Below are 23,544 nucleotides of genomic sequence, written 5' to 3' on the forward strand. Positions count from 1 at the left end.
TCCTAACCACCAGACTCTTTTCAGATTTTTTTTTTTTTAAACCTCAACCTCAAGGTTTTTGACATCTTTGCTAAGAGGACCATGTTGTGGTGAATATCTAAATCTATCACTTAGATCAGGGATGAGGAACCTGTGGCCCTCCAGACATTATTCCTTTCACCCCGACCATTGGCCACACTGGCTGGGGCTGATGGGAGTTGGAGCTCAACATTTGGAGGACCTCAGGTTCCCCATTCCTGAGTTAGATGTTCTGAACGCCTGGACCATTTTCACAGAACTGAAAACAGATTGTTTTCCCACAGGGCTGACTTCATATTATGTGCATTCTCTAACCTCATATCTCTTCCCCCACAAAAAAACATGAGATAAAGATGAGCGGTTACTCCATAAAATATGTAGCATTTGCAGATGGGCCCACTGAAATTGCCATTTTGGCACACATTTGTCATGGATATATAAGGCTAGTAGTCCTGTGTCGAGCTAATCTGGAAATAAAGTTGGCAGTGTAAACAAATATTCTGCTGGAAGGCATGTATCAAGAGTACTTGATGTATTTTCTACATCTGTGTGGGGGTGGCATCTTTACTATATGCCAGTCATCTCAGTGAGAAATGTGTTCTAGGAAATCTGTTTTGGCTGAGTAAGCTTGTACATAATCAGGCGAGAAATCCAAAGGGGATTACTAAGCATTTCATTATCTTCACTTATAGTATATAAGTGGAAGACAATCTCAAGGACAGGTACACAATGATTACCAATAAACAGGGAAGGCATCTCAAAACACGGTAAGATATTTCTATGATATGTTTTCATGCACTTTCACAGTACTTGTAAGTGTGAATTTATCCACTCTATAAGATAATAGATATATCAGATAGAAAGACAGTATCCAATACAGCATTTAGATAGATGATAGATAGACAGATAGATAGATGAGAGATAGCTATCTGAAATATATGCATCTTGTTGTATGTTAATTAGGTTATTCACGGTAAAGGGTCATTTTATAAAGTGATTTTAATTCTTCAAAATTTAAGAGCATTCTTCCCCCACCAAAAAAAGAAGAAAAGAAATTCATTTCTGATCTTCTATGTCCATTTCTGTCTTTTCTTTTGTATACTTTCAAAAAATATCAGATACTAAAAAGGTGAAGAGAAGTTCCATGCAATGACCACTATTATGTACATTAGGGACCCCTATTTAGGCTGTAGCTCCCTGACATGTATCTTAACTTGTATAAGTATGTTCACTTGTCTTTCACGCTGGACAAACTTGCCATAGGAAACACTGGTACACTACCAGGGTACCTGTGGCAAACACAATCACCATGAAAAGTGTGGTGTTGGGGGGGGGGTGTTGAGGGCTTCATCCAAATTTGACTGGAAAATGGACATTGATGTGCATGAAGATGCTAAACATTAATATGTTTCTTGAGAACTACCAACTGATTCATTTCAGTGGGACCCTTTTTATGTTATCTTTCCTTTTCTTTACCTCAGAAAAAAACTTGATACTGCTTTTCACGTTTCCTGTTTGTATTTCTTTCTGCTTTTGAGACCTGAAACCCTTAGTGCAAGCAGCTCAGAGGAGGTTGTGCTGTAATAATCCAGGAGGTCCTTAAACATAAAATAAACTTCATTAACTGTTTACAGAATGAGGAATCTATGTAAAAAAGGAAGCCATATAGCTTCTCTATTGCTGAATCATTCCAGACTCCTCTGATTCACTTAAGCATAACCCACTTCTTATCCTCACAACAACCCCGAGAGGTAGGCTAGACTGAGAGATGGTGACTCGTCATCCAGCAGTAAGCTATGTGGCTGAGCAGGGCTTGGGGCTGAATGGCTTTCAAGTGAGAGAGAAGGATGTACTGGAACAAAAGATGGGGAAATATACAGGCGTTGCAAACTATTTACCATACATTCCAGCTCATCATATAGAAAAGGTTGGTGTATACATACTACTGAACAGAATTATGTAGATGAGCCCCAGTGTCCAACAAGCATCTTGCAGACCTGTTAAAAGACCAGCATGTACCTGTACAAGTAGGGCTGCCTCACAGGTCTTTTATTTCCCATTAATAGCTCTCCTGGCTGAATAGTGAATGTTTTCTACCCAGTGCTGAAATGGAGGGTGGCTACATTCTATTGCTTCTGCACACAGCCTTTCTGCTGTGTTTGATCCCTAACAGCAGCCTCAAACAACTCCACTTTGGGCACTGCATGGTATCTGTGGATATGTATGAAATGCGGAAGGGATTTGGAGACATCAAGGAAATGACTGTGAGTATTGGTGGAAGGAGGCTTCATACGTGTTTGGAACTGCAGTGAATTTCGTGCGGGAAGCTTAGTCACAGAGACAAATCTTGATGGATCAATTTGATTACTGAACCTTTTGGGTTTCTTCTTCTTCAGCAGTCTCAAGATCAGCACACAAGCACCCGCCTCTTACATGGATCACATTCTCTTCAAAATACAAAGGTATCTCTCCTAAGCCATTCAGTGATTAAATTGGGGGTGGGAGGAAAAAGATGTCTCTGTGTGTGTGTGTGTGTGTGTGTGTGTGTGTGTGAGAGAGAGAGAGAGAGAGAGAGAGAGAGAGAGAGAGAGAGAGATTTGGCAGACTTTTCAGATTTTCTTGTAAATCTTTGTCCTTGAAAACTTGTTGGTATAAGCTTTCTGTCCCTTGCACATTCTGTTCTCTTATTTGGAGAAGTGCTCATATTCCAACAAAATATTAATCTTAAAAAATAGAGGTGAAAATAACTCCTGTTGAACTCGGTAGATGGATACAATTGGACTGAAAATCTTTCTTTATTCAGAATGTGTCTCCTTTGTGTGCCCTAATATCTATGTCTTTTGTTGGTGATGACGTATATGTATCTCATATGTTCACACATATGGATTCTAATATATCGTTGTCCCATTTACACAATAGTGCCAAAGTTGGCAATAGTTCTGTAATCAAAGCTAACAAAGTCATACCGTGGTACCTCAGGTTAAGTACCTAATTCGTTCTGGAGGTCCGTTCTTAACCTGAAACTGTTCTTAACCTGAAGCACCACTTTAGCTAATGGGGCCTCCTGCTGCCACCACGCCACTGGAGCACGATTTCTGTTCTCATCCTGAAGCAAAGTTCTTAACCCGAGGTACTATTTCTGGGTTAGCGGAGTCTGTAACCTGAAGCATCTGTAATCTGAAGCTTATGTAACCTGAGGTACCACTGTATATGTAATCAGGGACTCAAAGATTGCTGCTTGATTAGACTCCAAAAAGGGTTTGATTTCTAAGATTCTGTCCTGTGAATTTTCACACTGATTATTAGTTACATATTCTCTGAATATATGCATTCCAATATTTGCTTTATTTTATATTGGTATTTTATTTTATAATTGCATTTAATATTTAATTAGATTTCAGGATTAGATTTTTGACAGGTCATGACTGACATTCAGTGGAGTTTAGTATTAATAGTATTTGTTACTTGCAGTATTTGTTATATGCAGTATTTGAAAGGTGATATGAAATTTAAGGAGATAACTATTTAAGATGTTTCATATATGATAACTGATAAAATCAAAATGATTGTGAATTGTCAATAAACCTCTGATTTGAACTGTAATGCATTATTCAATGAAATGTTGCCTATTCTAATAAGTTATCCTGATTTGCTTTAGTCTGAAGACAGGTGTTGCTTTTTTCATTACTTGTTGAAATTCTACCTGGTTAATGTCTTCAATCAATGCACAGAAGGAAACAACTTTCATCAAAGGAGAGTCAGCAGGATTGCCAACAACTTCCTCAGTATTAAGAAGGAACTGACACTCTGTGTAAGTTGCAGCAATGAACAATCCTATAGCAGTAATGGGCATACTTATAGTAGCTTTAGTACATAATACCAGTAAAATCATGCATGCACTGGAAACAGCTAACCAGATTACAACTCATACAACCTTGGAATAAGTCTATGGGCTTTCTAATTGGTCATAATGGGTTTCAGTTCTCCCCCTCTGGGGTCAGCCAAGACAAGAAAAGTGCCCAGAACATTGGTGCCTGCTTTTAAATACATATCTTGTAAATTTCCTCTGGGTTTTTTGTTTTTGTTTTATGGGAACTAACAATCTGAGTAGACAGTCCTATGCATGCCTACTCAGATATAAAATCCTATTGAGTTCAATGGGGCTTACTGTAAAGGAATGTAGGATTTAGCTAGGAAGCTTTTTCTAAAAATTTGCAAAGCAGTGCAGTTTTTCAAAAGTTCATAAAGAAGTAGGTAGCAGGACTGTGCCGAATTTTAATAAGGTTTGATATGTGAAATTTACAGGAGGGGGAAACTCCACATTCCAGACTACCAGATATTTTTTACACTTGTTTGTAAAACAATTGTTTGCAAAGGGGGGGGGGCGATCCCCAATTTTTATTCATTCCTAGCCAATTCAGGATCATGTAGTCACAATGACATGTATCCCATAAGATATGGATATATCATTGAAGGGAGAAAGACAAATGAGCATCGTGAAAGGCAGGACGCGTTTTTGACTATGCTAAATCTACTTGGGGATGGGAAGGAAAAAGGGAACATGTTCTTACCACCTAGTTTAAGTTCCACATCCTTCAGATGGAATGATATGAACAGTCAGATGCACGTTTGAATTTGCATCCCATTGAAAATAATGCTGGACGAATGGATAGCATTCATTACCAGATGTGAATCCAGAGGCAAATCATGATGCTTTCATTTCAGTCGAACTGGCGTTCAGGCTCAAAACTGGATGTGTGACCCAGTCCACATTCTGCTCCAATCATGCACAACTGTGAAAATTAATCAATGGGCACAAATCCACATAGTTTCCCCTTATGAACAGTTCCATATTTTTTTCCACAAAGGGGTGCATAAATTGTCAACAAGGCAGCATGTGTTTTTGAAGTGAGGAAAATGTTCGTGAAATCTCTCTCTCTCTCTCCCTCTCTCTCTCCCCCTCTCCCTCTCTCTCCATTCCAGCTCATTGTTAAATATATAACTCTCCAAATTGGCGGATGTTTTCATTATGGCAGTACCACTGCTACAAAGCTTCCTTGAGGTTTCCAGTGCATCTCAGATGCTTTTTGTGGGCCTGAAATCAGCAATGATGCATGGTTTTAAAAAGGAAGGGAAGAAAAACTCAGCAGATCTGTAAGAACAGCAGTGATCAGAGAGCTTTCCACAAGTACATCAGACCTAGTGGGTTACTAGATAGCCAGAATTTCTCTCTCTCCGCCCAGAGCAATCACGTGGGTTATCACGTGGGTTAAGGCTTTGGTTTTCAAACTGTAGGGAGGGCCCTTGAGAGACGAAAGTAAATGACAGACCATCCTTGAGCAGTATTCACTGAATACTGAACTCAGTGGAACTTATTCCAGAGTAAGCTAATAAAAGAGATGAATGGGCAAAATTGCTGCTGAGGAATAAAATACATGCAAAGGGTTGCCATATTTCAAACAGGGGAAATCTGGATGGAAAAGTTGTTGTGCTTTTTCTGGAAAATTGAAAAAAAATAAATGAAGTTTTCGAGCTATTTTTATGGAAAATAAGCAAAAAACAAACAAAAACAAAACAAACAAACAAACAAAACCACTAGTTTGCCATACGTCCAAATTTTCCTGGACATTTTAATGATTTCCGCCCAGACACTGCTGCTGCCTACAGTATTCCGGATATGTTCAGGAAATTCTGGACGTATGTCAACCATATACATGCATTGGGGGGGGGGGGGAGGAATGGGGAGTGTTCCTACATTATAAAGCCCTCTAATATTCCTTCACCCTAATATACAGGTCTTGACATGAGGCCACAAATGGCTGCACATGAGCATCTCTGCAAGTTTGAACAAATGGACTGAGCTTGGTTCTGGGGCAGGGGGGAAAGTATGTTTAGAAGGAAACCCTGCTTTCAAAGTGTTAGAGAAATGTTGAAATAAGTGCAAGCTCCATGCAGAAAACTTGCCACCCTCATAGAATTGTCATAAGCAGTGGATGTAACAAGCAAAAACAAAATAATTACATATACAGATGTAGCACAGTTGATAAAATGGCTTTAACTCTGAAAAACTTCAGATAACGTGTCAGATGCCAGTCCCTTGTCAACTGCAGTTATGTTGCCCATAGGTACATGGATATCAACTCCATCTGCAAGAATGATTCCAGGATATATATTAAAATGGGTTTTGTGTCTTAATAACATGCATTCAGTAAACCTAAATTCAGATTTGTAATTTAAAATTGGTCTTCAGTAAAGTGCCAAAAGCTTCAATTTCTTCATTAGCCTTTGTAGTAGTGTCAAATAATATAGCTCTTTGATGTTCTCATTGCTACATTTTCTTCCTCCTTTGCCTGATGTGGCATTTGATGACCAATTAGCTTTGTACAGCACTTATATGCATGAGTGGTTACAGCAGACTAGGAAGAAACTGCTTCTGCAGACCCTCTTTTCCATATTTTATTACATGGATCTCACAACATATTTTTCACAAGTAGAGAATAGATGTGCTCCCATACCAAACACGATAATTTAGTAATTCAGCATTTGTTTTTGCATTCAGTTCAGCAGTACTGTGAATCTTGTTCCTCTTGAAGATATATGTTTGAACACAATATACATGAAGAAATATGTCTAAACATAATTTATTTAATAATTATTTTCCTTCAGGATACTGTCACAACATGCTCCTGTGGGAAGGAAGCCAATCAAAGATATGAACAAATCCTGAATCAGTTTCAGAGGGTAAATGTGTTTTCACTTTGCAATTTAGCTAATGGAATGCAGGTGCTCTCTTAAGCGGGTTGCAGGTGTCTGGTGTTGAACTGACTTTTGGCATGAGACCAGCCTGACTGGAACCCTTTCGTGTCACTCCAGAAACTGTCTTCATGGCTTGCTCAGAAAAACAAGCACAGCATTTCCCAAGCCTAGCTGGCAACCTAGGATCTTTCATAGAACCATAGAATTGTAGAGTTGGAAGGAGTCTCAAGCGTCATCTAGCTCCCTGCAAATGCAGGAATCTCAACTAAAGCACCCATCACAGATGGCCATCCAACCTCTGCTTAGAAACCTCCAAGGAAGAAGAGTCCACCACAAGAGTCCACTGTCAAACAGCAGTTACTGTCCAAAAGTTCTTCCCGACACTTAGTTGGAATCTCCTTTCTTGTAACTTGAATCCATTGGTTCAGGTCATACCCCCCAGAGCAGGAGAGAAGAAGCTTTCTCCATCTTCCATGTGAGAGCACTTTAGATATTTGAATTTGGCTATCATATCTCAGTCTCTTCTTTTCCAGGCTAAACATACCCAACTCCCTCAACCATTCCTTGGTTTCCAAACCCTTGATCATCTTGGTCGCCCTCTTCTGCACACGTTCCAGCTTGTCAATATTCTTCTTAAACTGGCACCCAGAGCTGGACACAGTATTCCAGGTGTGGCCTGGCCAAGATAGAATAGAGAAGTATTTTGACTTCCCTGGATCTGTCTGGACACTGTACTTCTGTTGATGCAGTCTAGAATAGCATTAGCTTTTTTTTGCTGGTGCATCACACTGTTGACTCATGCTAAGCTGAACCATGGCAGAACCAGATGAAGAGAGCCATAACTGGATCTTCTGTGTCTTAAAGAAAATAAAAGCAAGTCAGCAAGGAAGGAGGACACTTTGGATTGAGAATGTAAAATTTCCCCCTTGCACTGATATAAATTGTCCCCAATCCTGCAGAAGCTGCTGTTTACCCTGTTAAGGTACCCATACTTACATAATTTTCTGTTACACCTTGCTGTACAAGCAGCTACAGAAGTAATGCAGGAGACACCAGAGATATGTCATTTGTTATCCAGTATTCACACTGGTTGTTTGGAAAGTTTATCTTTTCCTGTTCCTTTTCAGATGGACTCACACTCCGCAGCAGTTAAAGCCCTTGGGGAGCTCGACATCCTACTGGATTGGATTGATGAGACAGACTAGGAAAAGGCTGGACACAAGAATGGGCCACACAGAGGAGATGAAATGAATTTAATTTTGTGAACCCCCAAAAGCTTCATCCACTAGCACTGATGTTGAATATCTGCCAAGTGCTCCAATATCTGATATTGGATATCTATATTTGACACCTGGCAATAACTTGTAGTACTATGTAACCATCTCATGTGCAATTCAACTTCCCTCGTCTCCTCCTTTCATGCATCCCTAAATCTGTTCTGGGTTTCCCCTCAACCCTTCAGAGCAAATTTGGTCTGCTCTGAGGCCTTGGGGCACTTGCAAGGGAAAGAGGGGGGAGTCCTATTGTGGAGTCATAAATCCTCGCACTGTTGGGACAGTTACTTGGTGCTACATTGGGTACAAGCGAACATTTATTCTTCTTAACATGATTTATGTGTCAGACCCAGGTATGTACAAAGGTCATTTGATCTAGTGCAGTGATTTAGTTAGTAAATCACAAATTTAAAAAATGTCCCAGAGAGTCCCTCAACTCTCCAGGGTTTATGTTTGGGACAGCACGGGGGAGAAGTAATGGATGAAAATTGGCATTTCTACAAGCAGAACATTCCACCTCTAACCCCATAAATGATTCAGCACAGTACTAAATAATTATCAGCCAATGTTCATGGCTATTGCACTTGCAGTTTGTAGTATTTCATGAAATGTTGTAGTGTTGGTGTTGACATTATTTATTAATAAATATTTATTTATTGAGCATGTTTATATCCTCCTGCCTTTCCAGCCAAAAGGATCAGGAAGGTAGCTTCACCTCAGCATAAAAGCAGCTTGCATTGTAAGGAGTTTTTGGTGGGCTTCTTGTGGGGGATATTATGGTGTCCAATCTTTTAAAGGACTTGAAACTCTTGCTGATACCCACTTACCCGGGAGTAAGCCCCATTTAAGACATTAGGGTTTACTTCTAAGTAAAAAAAAAGCATTGTGTTGTTTTGCGATAGGTTTTGATGCGGAAGACTGGGGGAGAGGCTGGTTTCATCTTTATACATTTTGTTTCTGATTCTGTAAGGCTGCGAAGCATGGGACTGCTAGGGCGAAAGCTTCATTCCCTCACTTTATTTCTTATACACATATTTAACCTCACCCGTAGGACAGAGTTGTAACATGTTGTGAGGAGTTCTGAAGTGATTGAATACATTTTGTGTGTAGTTATGTGGTGTTTAGTATGATCATATTCTTTGAAGTGTAGGGTTGGTTGTAAAACCTGTTCCTTTCAGTCACTGACAAAAGCTGTCTTTGTTTCCTGCTTGGCAGGGGGTTGGACTCGATGGCCCTTGTGGTCTCTTCCAACTCTATGATTCTATGATTCTATGTTATCCTGAGAAGTTGTCTTTCCCAGTTCTAAGAAAGCTGTGTTGTCTCAGAGCCCCCAACTGGCATAACCTGATGAAGGAAACCTTTGGAGAACTGTGTTGGAGTGCAAAGGATTCCCCTTTTTGTATACTCCATTATACAAATATCACTTGGACCCCCGTAAGATGCAACAGAGAAATTTGTGTAAAATGTATGGTATTAAGTTGCAAAACAAAAAAAAAAAAGTAAATCTCACCAAAGTATTAGTGCTAGATGCAAATTTATTGCTGTATCTCCTGCCACAACAAGAGAATTCAGGGAAGCTCAGGTCAATACTAAATGTTTTCTGAATGTGAAACATTTTGGAAATATATTGTTGGAGTAGATTACACAAAAAAATGTGTTTCTCACACACAATCATCCATTTAGCAATACAAAGAGTAATACAGCAGGTATTATTTCAAGACAAGTACAGTAATGTATAGCATTTAATTGCATTAAAATCAAATGCATTGTGTAATTATGGCTGTAATCCTAAACACATTTACTAGGGAGAAAGCCCTACTGAGCTCAGCTGCACTTCAAAGTGGACCTTGTACACCACCTTGCTTTCATGAATGGCAGTAGTGAAACAATATATAATTTATAGTTACATAAATTATATGCAGAAAATTGTGCTGTATAAGTACTGTATAATTAACAGGTGGAATTGGTCCATCAGATGTTTTGTTTTTGTCCCAACTGAAGTTGATCTTATTAAGAGACTTCCTTGTCTCAGCTTTGTAGTATATGAAAACTCACAGTCTTTAATATATTTACAGCACAACCCTATGCATGTTTACTCAAAAGCAAGTCTGCCTTACTTCAGTGGAACTTATTCTAGGCTCTTGGTGATAGGGCTACATCCCTCACATTCAAACCCTAGCATATTTTCTTCGAAGTATGCACTGCTTAGTGATAGCAGCCTTAAATTTATAAGCTTGGGATCCAGAATTCCCAGGAGCAGATCTCTGCTTATAAGACACTCCTACAGGAAGGAAGAGTTATACAGTACAGGCAATTTTCACTGCTTCCTGCTTCCTAGTGCAGCCCCTGTGCCATCTGAAAAGCTGCTCTGGAGGACTAGGGCACTCTTCAAAACAGTGTGGGAAATGGTGGTGGGCAGGAAGAGGGAACATTACCATCTCTTCTTCTGCTGGGAGCATCTGCTGGATCAAAGCCTGTTCCACGATGAACTAGTCTAATCTAAATATTAATATTTCAAGATTTACCAGTAATAGCTTATATTTGGTTCCTACAATCAGTTTACCTATTTGCTCCATTTTCTATGGACATGATTTCTTTTAGTGTGTTGCATGTGGAGATACAATGGATAGTTTGTGTTATATGCAATTAATTATGTGACATGCCCCAATTAGCATTTCCAAATTTCTTCATATAAAAGTTGGTGCGTTATTGAACTGGTAGCAGCCTTCCCAAGGTATTTCATATAGGACAAAAGTATCTTTCAATTCCCCATATCTACCATAATTGTCCCTCTTTTCCTTTCTTTGCCAGAGTTGTTCTCATTTACAAAATTAAGCTGATTTTGCACATATCCACCCATTCACTATAAATACTTCTCCAATCTTCTGTTTCTGACTTACCATAAATTGAGCTATGCCACCATCCTACAAATATTTTCCTTTCCTTTCCTTTCCTGCATATTATATCAAAGTAATTGGGGTTCGTGGCTATATTTGTTTGGGGGTTTTAGAATCCCACATCCTAACACTCAGTGAAAGATATGTATATATACAGCAAACATGTGAAAAATAGTAGTTCCAGGATAGCAAGGGACAATAATGCACAAATTAATAAAAACAAAATGATAGGGAGTTGTGGCCTGGACATGTCTAACCATGAACACATGCAGCCTTCCAAGAACATATATACACACTTCTTGAAATGAGTGAAAGGTGTTCAAGAGCAGACATGTTTTGAACAAACTGAACTCTTGCAACAGTCCTGAAATCCAAACAATTGCCTTGATTTTTTCCCCCACTGTCCTTTGCAAACCGGCAGAAATGTGCTACCTGGATAGCATTCTTCTCCAGTAGAAGGAAGGGTGTGGGGAAGAATTTCATGAAATCTCAAGGAAGAGATATTACTGCCTTTTCAGCTCTCTGAATCAAAGCCCCTTCCACATATATAAGCACTACAACGGGTGCCAGGGGTCCCTACATGAGCTGGTTGCTTTTGTGTTGGGAGTGTTCTGTTCTGGAACCTTGTCTTCATATGCATAACTTTGGTCATCAGATCATAGATATTTTGAAACCTGCTTTAGGAATAGTTAAAGTTTAACAGAAATGAATGTGCTTCCAGCATAATACTTGTTGATATCCATGAGAATGTTTTTAAATAATTGTGATAGAGATAAACATGCGGGGGGAAATATGTAGACAGCAATCACCTATTCAGGGTTGGGTTCTTGCTGCTGTTTTCGATGTAAGCTCACTGGAAGAGAAAAACTATCCATAATGTAGCTTGAAATGCTTTGTTTTTAACAATATGTTTTGCCTGACTCCTCCTCATTTAACAATGGATGGGTGCACTGGCAATCTACTCAGTACAACTCCTGCCTAGGTCTTGTGGAAAGAAATGGGAGCTGTCCAAGACAAGAGCACATTTGCTTTACAACAAGATGCGGTTTGATTTGGTTTTGCTGCTCATTTAATTGTAGAAAGTCTTGCATGATTCGAGAGGTGGTGCAATTGACTCGCAGATGAGCAAAGAGAATGTAGGAAAGTGCTACCTGACTGGAGCAGAGGTGCTGTCCCCAAAGCTAACTCCGTAGAACTGAACTTTGGAAGACCCATAGCAGTCCTGCTGCTAAAGTCAAACCCTTCCTGTTCAAGTACAGGGGACTGTGTGTGTGCATCCTTCAAGCCCAGCACCCTATGCAGTTCTTTAAGGCACAAGAGGGCTTTGCAACTTAAAGCATTGGGGGGAATTGGGTCTATTGACGTGTGCCTGCTCAACCACGTGGCAGTCTAATGGGCACCCAGGTGTTTTTCAAAGCCTCCCATCTAGTGCCCACTAGTGAAGTGCCCACTTTTATCTCCTTAATTCTCTGGAATGGACTATGCAACACAGAATACTGATTCTGATTCTAATATGCCTCCAGCCAATTTAGCAGGATATCCAGTTCTCCAAGGGCTTTCATAGCAGCAAGTGTAACATCCATCTGGAAGTTAATTAACATGAAAACTTGGTCAATAACAAAAGCATTTGGGGGTGGTACATTAGCATTTTGGGGTGGGATGTAAACATTCCCCTTTAGTCACCTGCTGCCTTTATTTTTGTTGTTAAGATTAATATCATAATCAATAACCATTTCTATGGCACTTTAAAGTTCAGGTTGCAGTCCAATCAGTTTACCTGCTCATAGTTTCTGATGATCTGATGATATTTGTTTATTGCCGCTTCCCCACAGTTGCACATATTTTCATCCTGCTGGGAAATTATAGTAAAAATACCCATTGGCATAATAAAATTCAGTAGAGGTTTGGGACATACCAGTTTTGTCAGCTGCGTTTTATCAGACTGTACTATATACAGTGACTCCATCACTACCACTAATATTGGACTTGGGTGGCTGATGGAAACAGAACCAAAGTGGGGCTATGGAAAAAACCATTCTATTCTTAAATTCAGATCTCTATATCAGCTTGTTTGTTTGTTTTTAAAAAGAAGTCCTCGTGAAAATTCATTAGATAGTGCAAATTTCTCCTGATATATATATATGTTTGTATGTAATTTTGCTTAATATACACAATTTTGCAGAACATTTCCTTCTAAAATAATGCATTTTGTACCATATTTTCACCATATTGAGCCCAGTCCTGGCCAGGGAGGGTGGGATATAAATATTTTTTTTTAATTTTTTTATTATTATTATTAATATTATTAGCATTAGCATTTTAATGGAAACTTTACCACTGTGTGTGCATTTTTATACATGTTACTTGACAAGAGAACTACAATGCAAACTTTGGAGAAGTCTAAACAAAATTAAATAATTCCTTCCAGTAGCACCTTAGAGACAAACGAAGTTTGTTATTGGTATGAGCTTTCGTGTGCATGCACACTTCTTCAGTGCAAAATTCAAAGGATGGCTGTGTTTCAGTTCATATATTGTAAATGTAAGTTAGATAGATTTACCTTTTAATGGAAAAGAAAAAACAGAAAACTGAGGTAGAGGGTAAGGAGTTTGCCCTGCTTGTGTGTAATGGCCAGCTGCAACCCTGAATGAACCGCTCTTGTGAGTATGGCAGTTACGCTAAAATATTCTGTGGCAGGCCTCAATTGTTATCTTTATTTCAGTAATGCTCTGTGGTAGTTGTTCGACTTTGGGGCCAGAACTGCCTGCTTGTGTACTTCTCTGCACATTCCTGCTAATTCTCTACATTAGGCATTATCTATTGCATAATATCTTTAAAACACCACTCAGTACTCTGACAGTATCTCCTCCAAAGAAAACTGATCCTTTCACGTGGTTCATATTCTATAACTTAAAGAAGGCAACAGTACCGTAATGAACAAATCTGAAGATTAATCAGATTAATTTACATCCCTTCCTAATAAACATTCAGGGCAATGAAAATATGATAACTTCCACAAAACTAATATGTGACTTACACACACTCTGAATTTCTTCTCTATGCTGAGGAAGGAGTTGGCTATGCCACTGATTTTCCGATTGATGTAAAGACTTCCTGTCTCACAGTGCCTGAAGACTTTGTCCAGGTAAAATCTTAAGATGCTACGAGCAAGGCAACAGCTGTCTAAAGTCTCCAGGGAGAGAGTTTGGATTTATTAAGCACCGTAAGACAAAGCTTTTTTCAGAACCTTTAGGCAAATTTGCATTGAGAAAAGGCTTCCCACACACCAGGAAGGAAAACTGATAAAAGCTTATATCCTGCTCCCACCATCCCAGCCCCCCAGCAGGCGAACTTGTATCATATCACAATGGGTTGTATTTAGCTTAGTCATCTGCAGAGTAGACCCACTAAATCCAATAGACAAAATAAAAAAATTCCTTCCAGTAGCACCTTAAAGACCAACTAAGTTAGTTCTTGGTATGAGCTTTCGTTTGCATGCACACTTCTTCAGATACACTGAAGTAGAAGTTGCCAGATCCTTCTATATAGTGAGAAGGTGGGGAGGGGTATTACTCAGAAGGGTGGTGGGAATGGGAGATTGGCAGATAGCTGAGATGAGCCTGTTGACGACTCTTAACGACTGCAATAGGTCTTACAGGAAAAGGCAAGGGGTGAGAAGGTGAAAAATGGCTTACTCATGTATAATGAGATAAGAATCCAATGTCTCTTTTCAGACCAGGTCTCTCCATGGTTTTGAGTTTGGCAATGAGTTGCAATTCAGCAGCTTCTCTTTCCAGTCTGAAATTCCTTTGTAGTAAAACAGCTACTTTGAGATCTTGTATAGAATGTCCTGGGAGATTGAAGTGTTCTCCTACTGGTTTCTCTGTTTTGTGATTCTTAATGTCAGATTTATGTCCGTTTATTCCTTGGCGTAAGGTTTGGCCTGTTTGTCCAATATAGAGAGCTGAAGGACACTGTTGGCATTTGATGGCATACACAATGTTAGACGATGAGCAATTAAATAGTCCCGAGATGGTATGTGTGATGTTGTTGGGGCCAGTAATGGTGTTGTCCGGGTGTATGTGGCAGCAAAGTTGGCATCTGGGTTTATTGCAGGCTCTGGTGCCAGTGTCCGTGTTAAGTCTGGTTGTAGTATTATTGTGGGTTAGGAGTTGTTTAAGATTGGGTGGCTGTCTGTAGGCAATGAAAGGTCTTCCTCCCAGAGCTTGAGAAAGAGAACTGTCATTGTCCAGGAGAGGTTGTAGATCTCTGATGATGCGTTGTACTGTTTTAACTTGGGAGCTGTATGTGATTACTAGAGGTGTTCTGTTATTTTCTTTTTTGGGTCTGTCTTGCAGCAAGTTCTCTCTGGGTATCAGTCTGGCTCTGTTGATCTGTTGTCTAACTTCATCTGCTGGGTATTTTAGTTCTGAAAAGGTTTGCTGTAGATCTCTTAGGTGAGAGTCTCTGCCTGTAGAATTGGAACAGATGCGGCTGTAACGTAGTGCCTGGCTATATACAATGGACTGTTTGGTATGTTTGGGATGGTAGCTAGAGGCATGTAGATATGTTTGTCGGTCAGTTGGTTTACGGTATAAGGTGGTGTCTATGCGCCCATCCTGTATTTTTATAATGTATTTCTTGCATGGATTGATTCATTGTTAGGTTGATTGTGGGGTGAAAATCATTAAATTTCTGGTGAAATGTGTCCAGGGTCTGTTGACCATGTGTCCAGATGATAAAAATATCGTCAATGTATCGCAGGTACAAGAGAGGTTTGAGTGGGTAGGAGTTTAGGAAACGTTGTTCTAAATCTGCCATGAAGATGTTGGCAATCTCCCATTCCCACCACCCTTCTGAGTAATACCCCTCCCCACCTTCTCACTATATAGAAGGATCTGGCAACTTCTGTTTCAGTGTATCTGAAGAAGTGTGCATGCACACGAAAGCTCATACCAAGAACTAACTTAGTTGGTCTTTAAGGTGCTACTGGAAGGAATTTTTTTATTTTGACTATGGCAGACCAACACGGCTACCTATCTGTAACTAAATCCAATAGACTTAACTTAGTCAAGCCCATTGTTTTCATTGAGTGGATGCAAACATTATTTTAAAGCATTTGTTGTTACATTAATGCAGTGTTTCCCATCAGCCAGTGGAGAGTCCTGTACTACTGGAACTGCCAGATTAATGCAGGTTGAACTAATTAATTAAAGAGTAAAAAAAATAAATCATGCTGCTGTGGGAAGCAGCTCAGATCTACATCTAAGGCCACTTTCCAAAACCAATGCCTCCAGCAACACATCAGTTTCCAATTGATGCATTTCTTGGTTGGGAATGCTGGCATATCAGCAAAACAAAACCCACCTACAGCATTTACAAGGTTTTTTACCCCCCTCCAAAAGCTGACCAATCCTAAAATAGCCTTAAACATGGTTTACACATCAGCAGTAGGTCTTACACCGTTAAATGGACCTGGGACTACAAGCATTCCAAATACATTTATCCGGAAGTAAAGCCAATAGGGCTTACTTCTCAATGTAGATGCATAGAACTGCCTTAGTTGTTTAGAAGACATATACAGCAACACTCTGCACAGAATAGCAACTTAACATTCAGCATGGCATTTCAACCCATCTAAAGCCATACCATTCAAGAAACGTACAGCATTTGTAGTCTCCTCAGCCCTCTCTCTAAAATCCCCTATATCCTGCTTTTCCATTTTAAATAAAATGCTCATGCAGACTTACAACAGATATCTAAAATCAACCAGCCAAGGGCAACAGAGATGGCAAGGGAGTTTCAGACAAAAGTAGAATGAACTGTTTAAAGTAGGATGAACCGTGTGATTGTTAATGTTCTTTTAAATCAAAATCTGCTTGCTTTCCACAAGTTGATTCAAATATATTAATAGTGATATCATTTTGCTACAGAAATTGCAAAGAGATATTCTAACTAGTAGCACTTACTTGAAAGTTATGCAGAGAATGTGGGTGCAAAATGCTTGCTGTTCTGATAGGATCTCTGGCTTGCTAAATAGGGAAGAGAGACGATCCAGTCTGATTATGTGCTTTTTGCCACACTGATCATTAAACAACTACAGCCCAACAGCACATAAATATAGTTTAACATAACTGTAGGCTTCAGCTTGAAAAAAGGTAACAAATCAAACAATATCTGGAGGATAAAACAACTGTACTTTCAGTTCAGCCATATTTATATTGTCACTGGGTCTAAGTACGTTTCTTGGTGCTAAGACTGCATTGGATGGTATTGCTCCAAATGTTAATGAAACAGCTTTCAGAATGGAAAGATTTATGGGAACTGATAAAATGTGATTGCTAAAGTTGAGTTTCTGAATTGATTGAAACGAAACATTTTTGATCTAGCAAACAAGCACCCAGCGAAGAATATATGAGGTAATGGTCATCTGGGTTTGCCGTAAATTTCAAACTGGTATGCTTAAAGATGAAAAACTTCAGATCAATTCTTTAAATTCAACACCCTTCTCTTTCCCCACACTGCACAATAGTGAGAGTAATTCTACTGAAACTTCTTACATTTACTTTTTAAATGTTGAGAGACTCCACTTTCTTCAAGAAATTTGAAGAAATTCTGCAGGGGGAAATGTTTCTTACATCATAACTTTAAGCACATTTACTCATATGAAGGTCCCATTAGTTTCTTCTAGGTAAATTTAGGACAGCCAGCTAATTTTTTTATTTGAGCAATCTAATTTAGTTTAAACCCATTCAACCTACATCCATAATTCAGTTTTCCAAATCAACCCATGGATCAGTTTAGCAATTAAACATTTGCAGTAATTGTGTTTGCTGGTGTTGCTTCTTGTCCTGTCTTCAGTGGCAAAATAGAACAATCACTTGTTATCTTACTGGTGATTGTCTTTTAAATATATGGATATTATTAGCCTACACACAACTTAGAAGTTCTCTCTATGCTGAATTAATTGTGGCTATACCAAAACAGCCATGCTTTGTTTTCTTTTTCACGAGGGTTGAAAAGCACCCCTTATTTTCCTCATGCTTTGGCATTTTTTGCAAACACACCCATGTTCTCTTAATGCTAGGGTTGCCATATTTCAAAAAGTAAAAACCAGGACATCCTGAAAGTTGAGCACAGCCTTTCAAAAACCCCCTCCCAGACATCAATTCCACCTTTGAAATCCTGGTAATGTCCGGGACATATGACAGCCCTATTAATGCTATACTTAATGTTCACAATTTCTTCTTTTCCTTCACAGTCCTCACTCTCATTTGCATACATTGTCATTTAATCCTATTGGTTGTGGTGGCCTGTGTGAATTTGATGATGATATCTAATGCAATGCCATTGTGGACATTTGGAAGCAAAATCAATTGGATTTAACAGTAAGGTGGGTCAATGAAAGCTGTGAAGGAAATGAGGAAGAAAGAAAATATTGCCAGGAACTGTAAGCATGTGCCAAGTGAATAAAATGATGCCAAGGAAGCAATGAAATGATTCTAGTATTTGGCAAAGTGAGGATTTATTTTGCCACAACCCATTCAGCTGTGCCATGAGTGCTACATTTGACATAAATGCTGACAAAGAGAATATTTGACACAAACCTACTGAATACACTTAGAGCTGTCAATCTTTCCTCCAGTTTCTTGCTCTTAAAAGTCATCCCCGCTCCCACAGCTATCAAGACTTTTGGACCTTTGTGAATTGTAAATGCTCAACTCAAGGAGTAATGCAGGCAAACCATTATCGTGTTGGCTTCCATATGTCCTCTGCATTGAGTTTCCAAGAGATTAGCTCTTATGATAGAAGGAGAAAAGAACAATACTTACAATGACCTTTTTAATTGTACCAAAGCCATCCCGGATTTCATGAATATTCATTGAAATGCTGCAAGGTCCAAACTGGAAAAACCTGTCCCCCAAAACAGGCGGCAGCAGGAGACAGAGAAAGAGGCTGAAAAAGACTTGCATAGTCTGGAGAATGAAGAACCTCTGGGTGGCTAAAGTGCGTTCCTGTTAAGAGGGGAAATGTTTTTGAATTATTTTGCCTCTGCATTATGCTTCATGCATTATCTGTGAAGTGCTAATAATAATAATAATAATAATAATAATAATAATAATAATATTCAATTTTTTTTAACATGACTGGTCACAAGTGGGTCAGATGTTAATCTGATCCAGACATGGAACTTCTTGTATTGTTTTATTATTTTCACCATGCGCTATCTGCAACTTCTCCCTTTATATTTTACAGTGCGATAGTAGTGCTTTCTGGACAGAACGCTGGAGCAGAAATAAGATATCCAATAGCAGAAAAAAAATTGGCTGGGTAGGTTGAAAACCAATGAATATGCAACTGCTGCTGATAACTGCTTTGAGATTTTTTTCTACAATCAAGCAGTATATACATTTTATTAAATAAGTAAGTAAGTAAGTAAGTAAGTAAGTAAGTGAGTAAGTGAGTGAGTAAGTGCAAGGTGAAGCCTGTTAGGGTTGGTTGGTTGGTTGGTTGGTTAGTTAGTTAGTTTATATTTACAAATATTTGCTGTTGTGGATGCCTTGTTGAGATTTCTGCATTGCAGGGGATTGGGCTAGATGATTCTTGGCACCCCTTCCAATTCTATGGTTCTGTGATTTTATGAATCACTGGCCTTACCACACATATATACAGGAATAGGTTGCAAACTTGACTTTAACTTTACAAGATAAAAAACTGAGTTCATAGTAGGAAGGTCCCTGGAGCCAGCAGCTCAGTGACATAGTGCCTTAGAGTGTCTGCTCTCAGTGGGGCTTATTTTCAGGTGAGTGTGTATTGAACACAGCTTCAGAACTCAGTGTTAGGAAATATTAGTGGAGGATTAGAGGTGAAAAACTGTAGCACCTTTATATTAATTGATAATTACTCACTACAATTCTGATTAGTCCACTTGATAAAACCAGAATCTTGCCACCTGCAGCTCCCTCCTCACCCTCCCTTTGAAGGAGGAACCTGCATCCAGGACCATGTCACCAACTTCTAGGGACTTGAACAGGGATTGGAGACCCTCAACCCTTCCAGATGTTGCTGGACTCCAAAACCTATCATCCCTTACTATTGATCATGCTGGCTGGGGATGATGGGAGTTGGAGTCCAACAACATATGAAGGGCCACTGACTCCTCATCCTTGTATTGCAGAAACTGCCATGCAGCCATCCATGTATCTGAAGCATCTTATGTTATATTGGATTTAAATAACTGAAAATTTTATTGACTAAATTAATAAACATATAAGTTCATTTTACTCCAAAAGAAGTAATTATTGACCTTATGGTACAGAATTAAAAGGAACAGAAAATTGGGTTGTTGTTGTTTTTACTAACATTAGATCATTTTTAAAGATTTGCGGATGAATTTGTGTAGTTAGATCTATTAATACCCAGGTATAGCATAATCCTATTTAGTGAAAACTAAAATTTTAGATATCATAGCATAAAGGTAAAGGGACCCCTGACCATTAGGTCCAGTCGTGGCCGACTCTGGGGTTGCGGCGCTCATCTTGTTTTATTGGCTGAGGAAGCCGGCGTACAGCTTCCGGGTCATGTGGCCAGCATGACTAAGCTGCTTCAGGCGAACCAGAGCAGTGCACAGAAACACCATTTACCTTCCCACTGGAGTGGTACCTATTTATCTACTTGCACTTTGACGTGCTTTCAAACTGCTAGGTTGGCAGGAGCTGGAACCGAGCAACGGGAGCTCACCCCGTTGCGGGGATTCAAACCGCCAACCTTCTGATCAGCAAGTCCTAGGCATAGAGATCACTATTTTTACAGTTTGATGTGCACATTCAGATACCATTTAACTGGTTTATAAATTGTGAAAATAGATACAGAAACCAATTCCACTGTAGTTTAATGTCATAGCATTCCTGACCCAGAAATTGGTCTCTCATGTAGTTAGTTACAATCCTAATTCTGGAAGGTCAGTCCTTTATTTTTGCCTGTCAAAAAACAATGTAACTTTACAGCAGCTACCTGGATCTTTTCATGCATACTCATCACTCAGCTGAAGCATATTGCTGCTGGTGCAAAATAACTTTCAAACAAGATCAACTAGATACAAATGCCTGAATGGTATAACTGCATATGCATATAAGCAGGGAGGCATGTTGTAATTACCGAAAAGTAAGCCAAATGCATAGATATACATCTTGGATAGTGTCTTACCTTAGGCTTTGATGTGTAGATGCTTGCCTCTTAATTTGATGATGAATCTGAAAATGTCTGATGGTTTTATAGAGGTAAAGAGCGGAAATCAGTCTTTGAGGTTTTTTCCATGTGTCCTTTTCTCAGTACTCCATTTCCACATAGTTTTCCTTTATTTGGGAGTGGGAATTTTGGAGTTTCCTTGTACTGATTCGATCCAAGATGAAAGGTTGAGCTTCACGTAGCTGTCCCTTTTGCCTTATCTATCAGCTAGCAGGCATACATTGGCAATGAATTCCAAAACCCTATATCTGCCATTGCTTTTGTCTCAGGAGCAGAGGGTTGTAACCAACACTGTCAAAACAGAATTCTACCCACCCAATATAACACCAGTCATGGCCCAACTGCATTGGCTGCCAATTAGTTTCCAAGGTCACTTTGAAGTGCTGGTTTTGATCTATAAAACCTTCTGCAGCTCAGGACCCCAATACCTCAAGAACCGCCTCTCCCCATATGAACAGACCTAGATTTAGACCCTGCAATCGTCATCTGAGGCACTTCTTTGTGTGCCCACTGCATGGGCAGCCCAGAGAGCCCATTTGTGGAACGCTCTCCCCATGGTGCCTTCATTATATATCTTTAAATGTTAGGCAAGAACATTCGTCTTAAACCAGGCCTTCAGCTGTTAACCAATCTATGGCCTTAAAACAGTGTGTGTGTGTGTGTGTGTGTGTGTGTGTGTGGTTATTGTCTTTTAAATTATGTGTGAGATCATAGAATTGTAAAGTTGGAAGGGACCGCGAGGGTCATCTAGTATAGAGTATGGGGCCAGGCAGCACTAGGGATTTGCAGTTCTTCTAGATTACTTTGCTTGGTCTAGTGCAAAACAGCATTTCATGTACATGGTATCAAACATAGTAGGCTGTGTTCTGCTGGCACTTCCCATCATGGTCTATTTAGCATTGTGGAGCTAAAGTGGAGGAGGAGAGGGTACCTCCAGGAAGAGATGTGCATGAGAAAAGGGGGTTCCTACAAGAGGCATTATTTTGGATTCTGCCACCCGTTTTGTTCCTTAGGCAGCCTACCTTCTGAAAATGCCCTTCTCTTAAAATATTGATTGATCCACCTGAGAATTTCCTTCTTTCATCACTTCAGGTGCTGCTCTGCCTGCAAGGAAGATGGAAACTGTGTGTCAAAGAAGGCTGTTTGCAAATGCTGCAGAAAATGCAACTTGAAAAAAGAGACAATGCACATATTTTTGTAAACTAAGAAATCTTTAATATTTTTTTTTTTAAATGGGCTTTTGAAGCACTATGAGTGAGAACGTCAGACTATCTGGTACTCAGCGGGACACCAAACTGCTCCCTTCCCTTCAATAGAATCAGACCACTGCATGGCAAACTAATATGTTTGCCACCTGAAGAACTAAAACACAGTGAGAATGTTTACATTTTATGAAGGAACCACAGGAAGGAGAGTTTGAGGATATAAATCGGCCTGTTGCCCTTTCTTCTATAATGTCTCTGCTGTATGGTGTTCCAATAATCTTCAATTAGAATTCTAACATTAAAGACCTTCTTGAAAAGTCTTTTGCCTCATGTTGAAGCCCAGGGTGGCCAATTAATAAATAATCTGCATAGTGCAGAAATTTACACTGCTTAGATTAGTGGGGCAGTTATAAAGCAACTGTAACAAGGAAGCTACATTTTAACAGTGCCAGGGTGTGGTTTGTTCTCAATACATTGCTGAAAAATTAGGTCTTCAGCAAAGTTTGGCATTAAAATTTGTAAAAATGCAACACAAATTTCCCTGAGTTTCCAGCTGCTGCATGTTGGGGAAACACCAAAGGAAGCAAAATACAGTACATTTCCCGCCGAATTGTTATATTTGTCCATCTCCCCAAAATTCCCCAACAGTTTTTCAAGAAGAAGAAGAAGAAGAAGAAGAAGAAAATGATGACAACAGACATTATAATCACTTATTATTATAACCTACAGGTGAACAGAAGTAGAAGGTTAAAGTCCAGCAAAAAATAAAAATCAATCAACAGGAAGTATACACACACACACACACACACACACACACACACCACCTTCTAAAAAACAAAATCAATTTTAAACATGCCTAGATAAAAAGAAGAGGGAAAAGACCCTAGACCTATTTGTTTGTAATTGGAAAGTTTCTTAGCTAGCAGGACCATTCTCATGTGCTATTTTTATCCAATTATCCACAAAACAATAGAGAATATTAAGTAATTCCCTTTAAAAAATCAACCCCAAACTGTAAAACAGTGGCATATAACCTCTGGCCCAATCAGGCTCAGTGGGAGTCCTAAATAGGCCCATAAGGTTGCTTTCCCCAAAGCATGCCCACCTGTCGTCTGCCTGACATCATATGTGATGCCAGGTGTGGGG

General features: G+C 39.4%; 2 protein-coding genes across 9 annotated transcripts; one reads left to right on the top strand and one right to left on the bottom strand.

Moving 5' to 3' along the window:
- Nucleotides 1–676: 676 nt before the first annotated feature.
- On the top strand, nt 677–9,242 carry IL20 (interleukin 20). 3 transcript variants are annotated; one of them, XM_083509109.1, is made up of 6 exons: nt 677–785; nt 2,085–2,282; nt 2,415–2,480; nt 3,677–3,829; nt 6,685–6,759; nt 7,902–9,242. In XM_083509109.1, exons 2-6 carry the CDS (start codon nt 2,127–2,129, stop codon nt 7,977–7,979), a joined length of 528 nt encoding a protein of 175 aa, XP_083365235.1. In that variant the 5' UTR covers nt 677–785; nt 2,085–2,126; the 3' UTR covers nt 7,980–9,242. The 3 variants fall into 3 exon arrangements, 2 of the variants coding, with proteins under 2 accessions (XP_083365235.1, XP_083365236.1); XR_014527504.1 differs by lacking the exon at nt 2,085–2,282; XM_083509110.1 differs by lacking the exons at nt 677–785; nt 6,685–6,759 and having other exon boundaries at nt 1,531–2,282.
- On the bottom strand, nt 4,361–21,678 carry LOC310709433 (interleukin-20-like). 6 transcript variants are annotated; one of them, XM_083509107.1, is made up of 6 exons: nt 21,152–21,678; nt 18,778–18,960; nt 16,915–16,977; nt 13,983–14,135; nt 12,723–12,797; nt 4,361–4,811 (listed from the first exon to the last, which is right to left on the bottom strand). In XM_083509107.1, the coding sequence occupies exons 2-6, from the start codon at nt 18,916–18,918 to the stop codon at nt 4,740–4,742; spliced, it is 504 nt and encodes a 167-aa protein (XP_083365233.1). In that variant the 5' UTR covers nt 18,919–18,960; nt 21,152–21,678; the 3' UTR covers nt 4,361–4,739. The 6 variants fall into 6 exon arrangements, with proteins under 6 accessions (XP_083365233.1, XP_083365231.1, XP_083365229.1 ...); XM_083509105.1 differs by lacking the exon at nt 4,361–4,811 and adding an exon at nt 6,753–7,631 and having other exon boundaries at nt 12,723–12,794; XM_083509103.1 differs by lacking the exon at nt 4,361–4,811 and adding an exon at nt 6,753–7,631.
- Between the last annotated feature and the right edge of the window lie 1,866 nt (nt 21,679–23,544).

This window comes from Podarcis liolepis (assembly GCF_965112155.1).
Source record: "Podarcis liolepis genome assembly, chromosome: 6".
In the NCBI taxonomy this organism is placed as follows: domain Eukaryota; kingdom Metazoa; phylum Chordata; class Lepidosauria; order Squamata; family Lacertidae; genus Podarcis; species Podarcis liolepis.